The 17,313-nt window shown below is 38.5% G+C and overlaps 1 protein-coding gene across 1 annotated transcript in view; it reads right to left on the minus strand.

The window, feature by feature from the left end:
- Positions 1–17,313, minus strand: part of LOC129752880 (ankyrin repeat domain-containing protein SOWAHA) — a 326,016-nt gene that overhangs the window by 257,054 nt on the left and 51,649 nt on the right. The window contains exon 4 of the mRNA XM_055748667.1: positions 8,292–8,396. Coding sequence (XP_055604642.1) covers positions 8,292–8,396 — 105 coding nt within the window. The remainder of the gene's footprint in view (positions 1–8,291; positions 8,397–17,313) is intronic.

Consider the following 17,313-nt stretch of genomic DNA (forward strand, 5'->3'; position numbering starts at 1 on the left):
TTTAAAGGGGCTACAAAAAACGATAAATAATTTTTTTTTAATTTTTCATGAATTATCATAAAATTACCTTCACTTCCATCATAGAAAGTATTTCGATCAAACGAATGGTTTTCGAGATACACGCATTCGTAACTGTCCCATTACTAAAAGAACTAAGCTTTATATAACATACTGCAGGCATGTTTTAGAGCATAAAGAGTGAAAGTATGTTGATTTTTCATACATTTTGCCAAGAATCTCCATTCAAATTTGAAATCGATTGCGCCAGGTCGTGCATCAACCAATTGAGCTGAAACTTTCAGAAAGTCGTGTTGTCACCTCATGGCATCTATCTGGGAGGTGCCGCGTCGAAAATAAGGATAGTTATTGTTATGGTAATTGTCATGCTTGAGCTCGAGGATTTGCTCTGAGATGTTACGTTATTTTAAAAAAAAAAACTAAGATGATAACTGAATGGAGTTTTAAAAAAAACCGTTTTGAGTGCAGCTTTGCAGCTGCAAGAAACCTCTGAAATGTTTATAGGACTGTAGGAGCCTTAAACCTGACTTTTTTTAAATTAATTCTTCTTGTCTTTCTCCCTACTTTTCCTTCTTACCCCGAATAAGTGGCGATTTTCAAAAGAGAATTCAAGTTTCAACTATTTTTTTCAATAAATGCAAAATTGAAGAAAATTTTGCGCCCTCTCTGAGAACTTTTGAAATCGTTTCGAGTATATCCTTTAAATATATATTTTTTAAAGCTTCAGACTTTATGGATTTACAACTTAAAACACACAATCAATGGATTAAACATTTAATGTTTCGCGAACTAATGAACAATTCCTCATTAATGAAATAAAAAAAAATCTCTAATCTTCGTTATGTTTATTTTAAGGAAACATCAGGGCCGTAGGAAGAATCGCCTCATCTGGAAGTTTTTATGACTGATTTTTTTCAATGATATTTTTGCACAAACAATGTATGGAAAAAACTGAATATAAATGTTTCATTGGTTTTGATTATACATTAGAAGTTTTTCGTTTTTAATCTTAACTTTTTTTAATAGGTCTTTTTTGGTATTTTTAAAAATTGGTATAATGAAGCTTTAAGTAACAAAATACAGAAATAACTTTCATCGATGTTTCAAATCTTTGATTTACTCAACATTCTAGTAAATTTGGCCTTCTTAATTTGAGCATGGAATGAGTGTTTTTAAGGAAACTTTCAGAAAAAAAACTTAAACATATTCTGAAATCAAATAAGCTAAACCAACTAAATTCTTGAGCGAATTCAAAGATTTCAACCATCGATGGAAAAAATGTCAAAAATCGAAATTCAAGATTTTAGTTCTAAATTTGACTTTCTAGAAAATCGCAATTTAAAACAAAGTAATCAATACATCGATAAAATATGAAATGCAGATTTTTTTACGTAAAGATTTCTTGTCTTTTTATCGACAAACATTCTTTTTTGCCTTTCTTACAGAAAGGTATAGCTAACGGTCAGTTGAGGCTTTCATAAATTAAGGGTCCAAGACCCAACTTTATATATACCAATCGACTCAGCTCAACGAGTTGCGAAGATGTCCGTGTATGTGTATGTTCCAGTTGAAATGGTCTTACCATCTTTTCTCTTATTCTGGGTCTTTTTAAAATCAACCTAAACTTAAATCCTGTGGATGATTTTTTCGTAAATAGAAATCAGTTATTTTTTGTTAAACAAACTTCCAAATAAATCAAATACTTCCTTATATTTGTTATTTATAGCTGAAGTTTTGAAATAACGTTACCTATCAATATTATAAGTTTGCGATCTTGCTTTTTGAATTCCTCAATGGAATCTTGATATTATCCACCTAAAGCACATGTACCATCTGAATGGGAACTTGGTTTTTTAATATCGATCCAAAATCTGAATTCTAAGCCTGCATTTGAAAATTGAATTTTCAATATTTTTTCCGAATTTCAACTTACTTACTTACTTAATGATCCCGCGCCGATCCTCCGGTGCATAGGGCCGTGGTAAAAGACCTCCACTGTTGACGATCCGGAGCCAGCGTCTAAATTTCAATTTCGTCCGAATTTCAAGACCTTTTCTAATTCTTAATTCATAATCTGAATTTTAATAATGAACCTAGATGAGAAATATATTTCAGGGCCCTCAACCATGAATCTATAAATAAAATTTTGAAGTTTTGGGTTTCAAACATTATTACATTTTTTTTTTTCATCCGCCTTGTGAATCTGAATTTAAATATGAGTTTCGAATGAAGATCTGGTTCCGAGTTTTCAGCTCTGAATCGCCATTTTGTAGCATGGCTATACCAACATTTCGCATAAGAATTAAGTTCAAGAATTCCGAGTCTTAAAACGAAACAAATAAATACTCAGGACGATTTCTAATTTCCTTTTTTCTCCTAAATTATCATTCAAATCTCATATGCATTTTGCAATTCGTGGATAATTTTTTTTATTAAACGCAAAACGATACTTGAACCAGGATTTCAAAACATAATCCATCTAATAATAAAAATTTTCACTGATGATTCGAATTTCAAATAAAAAGTCTTAAACTAGATACAGAATCCAACATATGAAAACAGAAATACAGTTATGATTTTGACAGTAACTTAATGTAATGGAATTTAATGTAATTTAAAATTTAATATAAAGAACTGAGTTGCAATCATTAAGTGAGATAATTTTGAAAAAGTGTTGCAGATTTCTGAACCTGTGTTAAGTTTTTGAAGTTTTGACATCAGTCAAGTTTGTTGCTCTTAAATAACCTCTTGAATAATTGTGTTCAATCAACAAAATTTGAGAATTAAGAACTTACTTTTCCTGGAGCCTCATGGGGTGGGAGGGGGGAAGAGGGTTTATTTCCCAAACCACCGTTGTACGGCCATGAAGCACATGAGCGATGTTATATTTTGCGTACTATAAAAACCGAGCTGAGAATCTTTACACATTATATTTACAATTTTTTTTACATCGATTTCCATTTTCTAGTCAGATTTTCCATCTGTTTGTAATTTACGAAACGGTAACCAGGCATAGAAAATCGATATATCTCGCAACTCGTGCTCTCTGACTGCAATTGAAGATACCGCCCCAAAAGATACAGGAAAAACAAAACAATCAACAAAGTGAAAGAGTTGTGACGACAATCATGTGCTGATGTCTATGACCCACGATGACGAACGATCAATGTTGGTTGTTGAACATCAATGATCCAGAAGCCGAAAGGCGCACACCAACCTAACCGGAAAGGAAATTTTGGAATTTTATGCATCCTTTCGGTATAAACATTTCGGCTTCGGTTCAAAATTATGTGCGATGAGAATAAATTTTACTGTTCAATGGGCTTTTGTTTGTTTTGCCACCATCTTCATCACCGATTCGATTCTGTCACGCAGTTTTCAAGCGCCGTCGCCATCCGTCAGTCGTCATCGTGTAGCCTGGCGTAATCTGGCCGGCCAAGTCTGGTTCTGCTAAAAGGTTAGCAGCGTGGTAGAAGCTTCTTTGCTGCCGGAGCATGTCGTACGTCGATTCAGCCCATCGAAAATAATGGCCGTCGTCAATGGCACTTAGTCGTCATTCGGGGAGCTGTCGGCCGATTCCAAGCCTCGACGCGCATCGATGACAGGTCGCAGCAGCGGTCGTGGTGAAAGATTTCGTCAACTCTCCCGGCAGTCAAAAGGGGCTACAGCTACGCTACAAATCCAAACCGCCACGTCCGATGCCCACCCAAATCGGCTGGCGCTGACGTTCCCATAAGAGTCAATAAAAGACAAAAGAAGAGCCACCAGTCAGTCAGCGTCGTCGTCGCCGCCATTCGTCAGTGGCTGGCTGCTAGCTGTCAGAAGAATTTCGCCTCTCAATTTACGGACGTAATTGCTTGCAATTTTTAAATTGGAACCGAGACCGAGATGAGCTACGCGGGAAAATGGCACACATGACGCGACAGCTGGGATCGATTTGATCGAGCCGTCGTGTCGGCCAGTATAGGCAAGATTTTGATGAATTTTAGTTATGCCATGAGATTGATATGTGCCCTCCTGATGATGGTGATGGCGATGCATCACTTAGGATTCAAACCATTGCACACTGGGGAATTCCGATCAAAAAAGGTACTTATTTCGTTTTCAAGCACCCCGCGCGAGTTAAATTCTTGTAAACCACATTTATTAAGTGAAAAATGCGAGGAATCGAATAGACTAAACCGATTTAGATCAGATTACTCTAAAAGTCTAATTTCACCAGATTTTCCCCACGTTTTTCATGAAAAGTTGGATAAACGAGAATGGGCAATTTGGTTTTTGGATGTACAACGATGAGCTGAGCATTGGAAAAAAAACTGGCAAAAATGTTCAGCTAAATAGCGTTTTCGTCACTCTTTTCTTCAAAATAATATAACTTCTTCTATCCATAACTTTTTCTCCCACGGTAGATTCTCTTGATTGTCTCGTCAAGATCTTTCGGACCGTATATTGCTCATGCTTGTACATCCGAATACCAAATTGCCCATTTTCCATCATTAAGCTATCCATGAAAAACGTAGGGAAAATCGGGTGTAATGAGGTTTTCTGAGTAATCTGATATAAAAACGGTGTAATCCATTTCCTCAGATTCAGAGGGATGTAAGTGCCAATATAGACGATTTCGAGTTAAGTATACAAATCGATTTTTCATACCTTAATCTACAACTGGGGCTCTACAACTCAGTTTTTTTTAATTCAACACTTTTTCGACTGAATTAAAAATGATCGAATTCCAAAAATATATGAAAAGTCGAGCACCTTGATAACTTTGAAGCGCGTTTTCTCGAAACCATCGTTTGGGCACTAACATCCCTCTGACTCTAAGCGCCTCAATTATTAACTATGCCTCTCTAATAGTAACATGCACTTTTTCCTAAATTTAGGGCTTTTCGAGCCATAAAGTAACAGTAACGTAATCAACCAAGAAAATACAATTTAGTTTAAAATAAAGCGGGGTACGTGAAAACGCCAGCAGTCCACTACATTTTAAGTGATACTTTTCGCTTTGCATCTATTATGTCCTGCATCATATTGAAAGTAATTCTATCAGAATTGATCTACACGAAAAACCGTACCCACTTACTCCTGTGTACTTTATATCGAAATGGAGGCGTTTTTTGTAAGACCATTCCGAATAATATGGCGATGAAATTTAATATTCGAGTTTTTTTTTCGGGTCAGGGATAGTTTGTATAATAGTTTCAAGAATCTCATTGCTTTATGGAAGAAGGACTCCCAAACAAAATCAAATTCAAATGGGACTCAATTCGAACATATTTAATGCGATTTTCCTAAAATTGATTCAGCAAAGCACGAATAAGTTAGTAAAGATGTTAAGGGCGTATGATGAAGTTAAACTTTTATAACGATTTATTAAGTTAAAGGTAAAACGAAGTTTACAGGGTCAGCTAGTTTACTTTTGGTGGTGATAAATTTTGGTCCTGGAAATCGATTCAATTTTCCATTACCAACATTTGCGGTGCAAAAGAGCGAAAATAAATGGAAATAGCTTCACATTAGATTGCTCGTCAGAATGAGAAAATTGTAGATTACTCGAAGCGTAAGAATCAAGTGAAATCACATGAAAACAATTTTTCGTACAAATAGTGATGGAATTAATTCGGAGGAAAAGAGAAATATCAAAAAGAAAATTTTTGGTCCGAATATTATGGTGAAAAGAGAAGAAGAAAAGTAGAGAGTTCGTGCAGTTAGTGGAAATACTATCAAGAGTAAGCTAAACCGTACGCTGCTAGATTAGGCAAAATCGCGGGCTGGAAGCAAGGTAAGGTTATAAATGATCAGGGAATCCAAAAATCGTTATCTTCCGTTAGAATTTGCCGATCAAAATACCCGTGAGAGAGATTTTCATCCGCAAGAACACTGAACTAGCGCCTTATCAACTTCAATTTTGCTCTCGATAAGATGTGCATTCCGATTCAAATTTATCGTCTTTTGTAACGTTAAGGAATAAGGATAAGTTTTCGCTCCCGGAAGATTGAATATTTCTCACTATTTTGCATGGAAAGTCAGGGATTGCCAACTGTTTTGCGAAAAAGATTTAGAAAAAATATCTGGAAATGAATTTTCATAGTTTCTTAGAACAATTTATGTCCTAAGTCGAAAGTTTGGAATTGTCTGGAAGAAATATCAAAAATCTGGAAGTCTGAAAACCTGAAAAATGTCTGGCAAAAGTCCAAAAAGTCTGAAAGATCCAGACAAAATCTGGAAGGTTGGCATCACTGGTCAGAATGAACGTAAAGAGCTAGAAAAGGCACTCTCTGTGCGTTTGTTCTTTGGATCGCTTCCAGTTTTGTCGGAGAATATTCTCAAAACTAGAGCTGACGAAGAGAAAATAATTTCGGACGAGTTATCTTGATCGGCATAGGAAAGGGATGAGAACTCATCGCGATCTGATATTTATAGCTAAGTGTTAAACAAGTGATAAAACAGTTATCATTATCAGATGTGCTCGATTTGCTTCCCTGCAAATGATGCAAGTGTCGAGGCCTACTTTATTTCCTTTTTTATGTACCCCAATTAAAGTAAGTTTTGAAAGATGGAAAAAGTTAAGTTGCTGAGTTATGAAAATGTTTTGAATATTGTATTTTTATAAATAAGAATAATGAGTCACCTGAAATTTGTAGTACACACAAGGATACCTGTTCTAAACTAGTTTGAGATAATTGAAATATTCTTCCAGGATAAACAAAAACAGTGACACGAAATACATACATTCCATAACAATTCATACGAAGCCATGGTATCGGGCATGTTGTACCTTTCATTAGAGATTTTCCGAACCATTGATTTAAGAAATGCAATGATTGATAAAACTGCGGTGAATCCGTGCACCCATGGTAGATTATCAACATACAACATACAACATACATAATATATGGAAATAGCACATTGCATCCAGACTAGAAAGCATGATCATTTATGAAGTGATGGTCAGCAAAAATCAAAGAAATAATACTTTAAAAGTCAATTTTACAAGGCGATAGTCTGTTTCCCATTCGACCATCCTCATTCAGAATAGTTTCGAACAAGTTAGGCTGGCTCATGCCAATATTTATGACATTACACACTAAGACACTGATGGTGTCGTAATTGATCGTAGTTCCAATCACTCAACCAAGTGACAATTTACGACCGCGAAGGAATCGGACAAAAGCAATTGAACAACACGTGTTAATAAAAAGCTCATTTAATTGAGTTTGTATAGATTTATGGATGAAAATAGTGAATAATCGTCCGACTAACATCGGATTCAATCGCCAGCAAATGAACAAACATAAATACGCTAAACTGGCATGCGTATGTACACAAACCCTTCACAGCCGGATTTTCCGATGCTCGGAGCATCAGACATCAGATGAGAGTGGGAAATTGCAATTCCGACGTCCGGTTTTCGAATTGGTTGGTGTACGCATGTACGTGCGATTGTGTGTGGCACTGCTGGCGCCCCAAACCGAAATGCATATTCGGCCAAGTGGGAAAAGGGTGAGTAAATTATCTCCGGTACTTGATTTGACCCTCGTTTAAATTGCATTCGATACCTACAAACAAACATACAAACGCATACGACGACGACTTGCTGGGCCTAACAAACGCATTGGCTGGGGACCAACTGGCCACTGAACTGGCACTGGGTGATGAGAACCAGCAAGAAGAAGCGGTTAAATTTTCTGCCTTTCAACATCGATAGGCAATAACAATAAAACAATAAACCGAAACTAAAATTTATGAATGAAATTTAGCCACATATATTATCAAAAACAAACGAATAAATTTAAAAGAAGCAGGAGAGAACAACGCAGCCACCACAGCACAAACACACCGTTGTTGGTTGGTCAGAAAGTTCCGTGGATGCTGTAGCCCAACACGTTCTAGGCCTCGCTTCGGACGGATTCTTCTGATCTCTCTCCCATGTTCAAATACACCGGTCTAGCGTATAAACAGTTTTAATTAATTAACCACTGCCAGTAATTTTTGCCAATGCAGAAATCCATGCCTCTTCTGACTGGCTCTGTAGTGCATGCTGTACTCATGCTACTCTCATATGTATGCAGGATCTGGCCAATGCATTTCTGTGGCCATTATTTGGGTCGTCGTTCAGTAGGGAAAACCAGTGCCAAAAACGCAAACCACAATACAGGACCGACCAGGCCTGGATGTATGGATCTTTTCGATCCGTGCATGGCATGACGGTAAATAAATAAATTGATTGTGGCTAAAGTGCATCGAAAAATTCAAAAACAGCTCGCACTCACCTGCAGTTTGACCAGATTCGGATGGTCGGTGGAGAGTTTGGCCAGCTCCTGGTAGTTGGCATTGGCAGCCGCAATCAGCCACTCCTTCGCTTTTGGATGCTGCGACTGGAAGGAAAAATGAAAAAAAGGGTGTTGGCAAGACAATTGCCGATCAATGATCAATTGCATCGATTAGTGTTATTGGGCCGTTTGTCATAACGGCGATAAAATAGCACTGTAGATTGAAATTAATAAGATTTTTAAATAAATAATGGAATTTAACTCTAAATTATATGTTCAACAACTAGAAAGTATTTCTTTTTTCAACAAATGAATCATGACAAGAAAAGTTTAATTTGATAGCAGATAACAGAAACAAAACGGATTTCAAAATATCCAGTTATGGATGTTTGCAACCATTCTTTAATTTATTTTATTTCAAAACCACATTCATTTTGTGTAGCTATCGACACCGGAAAAAAATCGCCAATACACCGCTTGTGTTTTTGTTTGTTTCTTTGATTGGAAAAAATGCTTTTAATCTAAGTCCACCTAGAGTTTTAAGCTAATTTTATTGGAAAAGGTTTTTTCGGTTCCAAAACAGATCAAGTGACAGTTTTTACAACGCAGGGGAAAAGTATTTTTGGTGTCTATGTTTTGAGAACTGATTTTGGACGATTTTGTCGTCCTGAACTCGTACCGTTTGTCAGATTTTGTCAATCACCTCTTATTTTGGAGATGGCGTTTAGAAGTTTTAAATTTATCAGTTTTAAGTAAAATCAATCATTGCTAACTGATGAACTAGCAAACCTGCTTGAAAAACTAAAACTGATTTAGAATCTACTAGCTGATTTACCCGGCCTTGCTCGGGTTTGCATAAAATATAAATCAAAATGAGTCGTTTGACTTTACGAAATTTTGTTAGCATTGTATGCAATATGTTTTATATATTTATCATGAGAAAATTTTACCCATGTTGTGCCATGAATGTAAGCTTTGAAAGTTTTGTTAGTGTTTTTCAAGTTTTGAATGAGAATATTTACTGTGTTTCCCTTTTTCATATTTTTGAAACACTTTGAAACACAGTTATGAGGTTCGTATTCATAGAAATTTAAAATAATTTACCATGAATGCTTTTTTATTTCATCACGTAAAACATTTTATACCCACCCTTTCTTAAAGGAAGCTTTGGCCTTCTTTTTTTTATCTTCAAATTATTAAACTATATTTTTATCTTTCCCACCCCCATCTAATGAAATCTCTTTTGGAGATGATCTCCTCGGACGCTATATGCCAAATGCTCCCCCGTATGCTATATTCAAGTTTTATTCGTCCAAAAAATTCTAAGAAGGCTTCCGAAACTTGCCGTAGCTCGTGGCCTTCAAGTCTTCCAAGCCAACGGCCATGAGTTCGAATCCCAGTCACGGCATACACAGTAAACTTTTGTGGTTTAGTGATTTAAGCATGTGTGAGATGCTAGCCATCATATACTCGGAAGATATACGCTTAGAATTAAGTAAAAGGAATCTTTTCGAGGAAACATTAAGTTTCATTGAGATCCTGTATGTGTTTGTATTTGTTTTTTTAAACTTGTTGAAGAATCATTTTGCATGTTTTCAAATGGATGTGTACTTTTCGTTGTTTTTTCCACACCGTTTTATGATTAGTTTTTCTTAAATGTTCTAAGTTCCACTAATAGTTTTTTGAAGTGATCTAAAAGAAATTATCTCGGAACCCAAATCTCCCATTTTATGATGTTATAACAAAAGATTTTTTTTCAATTTTTCCATTTTTGGAAAAAACAATCTCATTAAATATTGTGAAGAGTGATACAGTAAAAATTCTTGGAAATAATTTGATTGAATTCGCAGTACATAACGGTTTAAGTTTTCGCATAATTGGAAGGTAAAGTCTGCTTCATTTAATATTGGAACAAATTCTTTTGCTCATTGTGGCGCTCCTAGTGGACGGATTTGTAAACTTTTTTCACCCACGTGTCGGGAAATTCATTACCATTCACCATGTATTTATGTCATAACACCAAACGATAGCATTTTGTAAACAACCGCCATGGAAGCCGAACGGAGAGATCAAATTGCGTTGTACTCCATTTACCCGAAAACCATTGCCCAGAATGAAAAATCCCCAGAATTTCAATCGCCAGAAAGAACCATTCCCCAGAATTTTTTTCCCCAGACGAACCATTCCCCAGAAAAATTTTCGCCAGAATGTACCATTTCCCAGAAATTTTTTCACCAGAATGAACGATTTACCAGAAATTTTTTCGCCGGAAGAACCATTTCCCAGAAAATTGAAAACATTTATCTTTACTTGAAATTAATAAAAAAAAATAGGAATTGTTAGAAAAAAATGGGGTTTCATAACTTAATTCTTTTGCGGCAAAGCCGCAACCAACGAGGATGAAGGGGCTGAGGCGGCACAAAGCAGCCGAAGCTCCCAAATCCGAGGTGGCCGCCGACCCGCCGTCGGAAGCGGCGGCCCCATTACATTGGTCTAGGTCTGCCGGGGCTTCCTAGGTCTGCGTGAAAGCTAGGGGTGATCCCTTAGCCCCGTCCGCCACGCGATAGCGTGAAGGACAAAACGTCTTTCAAGTTCGAACGCGCAGCGTGAGGAGTCGGATACCAAATCGGTTTTTAAAGGAGCATGGTAAGCATTGAATTAAAGTACCATAAACCATAAACAAAGCACAATATTGATTCTAAAATAAATTTAGTTGGAAAATTTCAAAGTTCTAGTTTCATTTAAAAAAATAATTTTGAAAAAATGAAAATCGAATCATATGAAATTTACAAGAATTCATTAGAAAAAAAAACAAATAAAAATACAAGAGGAAAAAATCTGGGATTTGTGCCATTCTGGGAAATGTTCCATTCTGGGGCAAAAAATTCTGGGAAATGGTCCATTCTGGGAAAAAAAATTCTGGTAAATGGTGCATTCTGGGGAATTTTTTTTTGGGAAATGGTTCATTCTGGGGTTTGATTTCGGGTATTTGTCATTCTGGGAAAAATTCATTCTGGGCAATGGTTTTCGGGTAAATGGGATACAATCATCAAATTGTGCACAGTTTTCTTGAAAATTCATTGTTGTCGGCATCGAAGCTAGCTAAACAGCTTAAAATGCCCAGAAATATCGTATTGCGTGCTATCAAGCAGTACAAGGAAACATTGACGACGGCTCGGAAGCCGCATTCGAAGCGTCGGAGTGGAACTGTCGACCGGAAACTGCGTGGGAAAGTCATCAAGGCCGTCAAGAGGAATCCCAATCTTTCAGACCGCGATTTGGCCAATAAGTTCCAGGCCGCTCACAGTACGGTGCGACGAATTCGTCTCCGGGAAGGAATAAGGTCATTCCGAGCCAGCAAACAGCCAAATCGGACGCTGAAGCAGAACAATGTGGCCAGAATCCGTGCTCGAAAGCTGTACGACCAAGTGCTGACCAAGTTCGACGGATGTATTCTGATGGACGATGAGACCTACGTGAAGGCGGACTTTCGGCAAATCCCAGGTCAAAAATTTTATTTGGCGACGGCTCGGGGGGATGTACCTGCAAAATTTAAGTTCGTGTTTGCGGATAAATTCGCCCGCAAGTACATGAGATTTGGCAGGGGATATGCAGTTGTGGACAGAAAACCAAAGTCTTTCTCACTGACAAGACAATGACATCAGAAGTCTACAAAAAAGAGTGCCTACAGAAACGGATTCTGCCGTTTATTCGTGCCCACGACCGTCCAGTAATGTTTTGGCCGGACCTCGCAAGCTGCCATTACAGCAAAACGGTTATGGAATGGTAGGCAACGAACGGGGTCAGCGTAATACCGAAGGACCTCAATCCCCCAAACTGCCCCCAGTTCCGGCCGATAGAGAAATACTGGGCAATCACGAAGCGGAGGCTTAAGGCAAAGGGAAAACTTGTTAGGAACATGACTCAAATGAAGAACTGGTGGAATCAAATCGCCAAAACGGTGGACGAAAAGGGTGTGCGCCGCCTAATGTGCCGTATTACGGGAAAAGTACGAGAATTTCTTCGAAACAGCTATGAATAATTTTTTTAATTTTTTTTTATGAAAGAGTAAAGAAAATGCTACATTTGTATGAAAAACAAATTATGAATTCGTTAATAAATGACTGAACTACACGCAATTGTTTGTGTTCCAATATTAAAGAATGATTATAATTTTAATGGCATGTGCGGCGGAATGAAAACTAGAGAGAATTTATTTTATAGAATTTGAAAGAAAGGTGGATAGACAGGCATTAGTGCGCCAATAGGAGAAAGCTTGATAGGTGTTGAAATTGCGTAAAAACACGCTCTCAAACCATTGGGCTCGCTATACATGGGAATTCTCTTTCTGGGTTTCTCATGTATAGTTAGCTAATGCAGAGCAAAGGCGGGAGCAATCCATGGGAGCTTTTCATCAACATGCCCTCTAGCCTAAAATTTCAACACCTATCAAGCTTTCTCCTATTTGCGCACTAATGCCTGTCTATCCACCTTTCTTTCAAATTCTATAAAATAAATTCTCTCTAGTTTTCATTCCGCCGCACATGCCATTAAAATTATAATCATACAAATTACGGCGATTAAAATCATATAACAAAAACAATCATTGGCAAAAAGAAAAAATACAACAAGAAAAAATACGGTTCAAAAAATTGACACTTGGCCAAAAAAGTTAGACGCGGAATAGATAAAATGTGAAATGCGAAAAAATCGACAAGTAGCAACTATTCGCAGCGAATCTGAAAAAATGGCAACGTCGATAGAACTGTTCTCGCATAAGGAAAGCTCAGTAGGCCCATGGGTTGCTACGTTTTTGCTCGTTTGAAGTGTGCGTAAAAACACGCTCTCAAACCATTGGGCTCGCAATACATGGGAATTCTCTTTCTGGGTTTCTCATGTATAGTTAGCTAATGCAGAGCAAAGGCGGGAGCAATTCATGGGAGCTTTTCATCAACATGCCCTCTAGCCTAAAATTTCAACACCTATCAAGCTTTCTCCTATTGGCGCACTAATGCCTGTCTATCCACCTTTCTTTCAAATTCTATAAAATAAATTCTCTCTAGTTTTCATTCCGCCGCACATGCCATTAAAATTATAATCATACAAATTACGGCGATTAAAATCATATAACAATATTAAATGAAGCAGACTTTAAAATGGAACACATTGATGCACTTCACACACTGTATATTCTTATAGACTCCAAAACCCTGCAGCAGTGGTAGGGAGTACTTTGAAAACCTCTACAATTCAAGTCAATACATACTTTACTACCGGTACCACGTGCTTTCAGCAGTAGAAGGTACAAAAAACACCCGCCAAAATTTCCCCTTTCAAATCTTTAACGCTCAGCAAGCTTTGAATTGCTTTCCAGTACACGTGAACTCTGGGGATAGTCGTTTCGGCCCATGGTGATGGTGAAAACAACCCGCCAAAGGAAACGAAAATCGGCTGCCAAATGGGTGCCATGACTTTTGATTTGTGGAAATAAAAACGAAAGTTGTATGGGAGGGTCCCTTTTCTCAGGAGGGAGGGGCTCAGAACTTTCATTAAAACCTTACCCTGGTCCAAATACATCTCTGTACCAAATTTCAGGCTGATCGGTTTAGCGGTGTCGATTTGTATAAGGTGCATACAAACATATATAGTCCAACTCATCTTTATATATTAGATTTATACACCTCCATTCAATCAAGGATTGCCTAGTAAGATGCTCTTGTTATCTCTAGTAAATTTAACAGATTATACAATTTAAAAAAAGAATAGATAACATTATAACTAATTCGGGCAACACTCAAGAAAGTTTTTAAATATTCGATATTCAATATTTTAATCTATTAACAAATTTGTTGAAAACTGAAGAGCGGTTTGCTTTATGCTTTAAAAATATCTTAAGACTATTTTGGTTTCAAGTTTCTTTTGATTTTCTTCAAAATTCCCGCACAACATTGGGAAAAATAAATAAAATTTAATAAGTTTTTTTTTTTCTCAGAAGTCAAAATTACACGCGGCCTGAGGAAGTTAATAAATGAATTAAAACCTTTGTTTTTAAAATCTTTGTATTTGTAGTTTTCGACTATTTGTCACCTCGTGGCAGTGTGGGATTTGTCGGTTCCTAGGTTCGTACGGTTCCTATCATTTGTTATTTTTTGTGTCAATGTATCCAAATATAATTAAAACTCGGTGAGAAAGGCTACTATTCAAAGTCAAGTGAATTGATTTGTTTGTGTAACTATTTTCATTTTGTGTCGCGTTGAACAGAAATCGAAGCGGTTTGAGCCAAGACATTTCAATTAAAGTAAAAGTAATTTCCAAGTCTGCAGAAATAACTCCTCGAAGCCCGCCTGGAGGAACAATTTATTCAGGAGGATTCATCGGCGCAGTTTGAATGAAAAGTCAACATGTCGAAATCTACTGCTGGGGCAGAAAACCATGATAACTCCCGAGGACCTAACAAACAAGCTGAATCAGCAGCATTCATAGTAAGGAGGCAAATAATTTTAAATATGATTTGAGTGAGTAAAATATCAACACATTATTGTTGTGTACGGTTTATACGGTTCCTACGGATCGTACGATTCATATGGTTTGTACGCTTGCTACGGTTCATACGGTTCCTGCAGATCGTACGATTCCCAAGATTCAAACGATCTAGGTTCGTACGATTTCTACGTATCGCACGATTCATACGGTTCCTATGTATCAAACGGTTCGTACGGTTCCTAAGGATCGTACGATTCCTACGGATCGTACGGGTCATACGTTTCCTACGGATCGCGCGGTTCCTGCGGATCGTACGTTCCTACGGTTCGTAGTCTTCATACAGTTCCTACGGATCGTACGGTTCCTACAGATCGAACGGTTCATACTAATCGTACGGTTCCTACGGTTCCTGCGGATCCTACAGTTCGTACGGTTCCAAATGTTCATACGGTTCCAACGGATCGTACGATTCCTACAGATCGTACTATTCCTTCGGTACATACAGTTCCTACGAATCGTACGGTCCCTACGGATCGTACGGCCCCTACAGATCGTACGATTGTTACGGTTCCTACGGATCGTACGATTTCAACGGTTCAAGGCGATCGTACGTTTCCTACGGATCGTGCGGTTCCTACGAATCGTACGGATCCTACGGTCCATACGGATTGTACGGTTCCCGCGGATCGAACGATTCATAGAAATTCTACGATATGTAAGGTTTGAACGGATCATGCGGTTCCTACAGTTCGAACGGTTCATACAGTTTCTACGGTTTCTACGGATAGTACGATTCCTGCGGATCCTACGGATCTACGGTTCGTATGGTTCCTAATTTTCATACGGTTTCTAGGGATCGTAGGGTTCCTGCGGGTCATATAGTTCGTACGGTTTCTACGGTTCGGACGGTTCATATGATTCCTACGGTTCGTACGGTTCAAAAAGATCGCACGGTTCCTACGGATCGTGCAATTACTACTGATCGTACGGTTTTTACAGTTCCTGCGGATCCTACGGTTCATACGGGTGGTACGGCTCATACTGTTCGTACGGTTCCTGCGGATCGTACGGTTCCTACAATTCATACGGTTCCTACGGATCGTACGGTTCATACGGTTCGCATGGATCCTACTGTTCGAACGGCTCATACGATTCCTACGGTTCTACAGTTCATACGGATCGTACGGTTCCTACGAATCGTACGGTTCCTACAGATCATACGGTTCCTGCGTATCGTACGGTTCGTACAGTTCATATTGAACGTGCGGTTCCTAAGGAACGTACTGTTCATACGGTTCCTAAGGATCATACGGTTCCTACGGATCTTACGGTTCCTACGCTTCGTAATACGGTTCATACGGATCGTACGGTTTCAACGAATCGTACGGGTCGTAAAATCGTACAAATCCGTACAATTCCTACGGTTCTTTCGGTTTCTACGGTTCGTTCGATTTCTACGGTTCGTTCGATTTCTACGGTTCGTTCGATTTCTACGGTTCGTACGGTTCCTACGATTAATACGGTTCATACGGATCGTACGATATCAACGGTTCCTATGGTACGTTTTTTACGGTTTGTACGCTTCATACGGATCGTACGGTTGCTACGAATTGTACGAATCCGTACAATTCCTACAGTTCATACGGTTACTACGGTTTACACGAATCGTACGGTTCGCACCGTCCCAACAGTTCCTACGGTACGGTTCCTACGGTTCATACGGATTGTACGTTTCTTAAGAACCTTACATTTTCTACGGTTCGTACGGTTCCTAAGGGTCGTGCGGTTCCTACGGGTCGTACGATTCCAATGGTTCCTACGGATGGCAAGGTTCTTACGGTTCATACGGTTCGTTCGAATCGTACGGTTCCCACGGTTAATACGGTTCCTACGGATCGTAAGGTTCATACGATTCCTAGGATTCGTGCGGTTCCTACGGTTCGTTAAGTTAATAAGTTTCGTACGGTAAATACGCTTCATACGGTTCGCATGATTCCTACGGATCGTACGGTTCATATGGATCGTAATGTTACTACGGTTCGGTACGGTTCCTACGGATCGTACGGTTCCTACGGATCGTACGATTCCTCGGGTTGTAATGTTCCTACGGTTCCGTACGGTTCCTACGGATCGTACGGCTCATACGGATCGTTCGGTTCATACGGTTGATACGGATCGTACGGTTGGTACGGTTCCTTCGGTTACTACGGTTCAAACGGATCGTTCGGTTCGTACGGTTCCTAAGGCTCGTATGTTTCGCACGGTTCCTACGGATCGCACGGTTTTTTTTATAATATCTTTATTTGAAACGGCTCATACGGTTCCGTATGGATCTAACGGTTCCTACGGATCGTACGGTTAATACAGGTCATGCAGTTCATACAATTTCTATGGTTCGCACGGTTCTTACGGTTCGTACGGATCGTACGGTTCCCACAGATCGCACGATTCATACGGGTGGTACGGTTCCTACAGTCCATACTGTTCGTATCGATCAAACGGTTCATAAGGAACGTACGGTACCTACGTATCGTACGGT

The sequence above is a fragment of the Uranotaenia lowii genome, chromosome 3 (assembly GCF_029784155.1).
Source record: "Uranotaenia lowii strain MFRU-FL chromosome 3, ASM2978415v1, whole genome shotgun sequence".
Lineage (NCBI taxonomy): Eukaryota > Metazoa > Arthropoda > Insecta > Diptera > Culicidae > Uranotaenia > Uranotaenia lowii.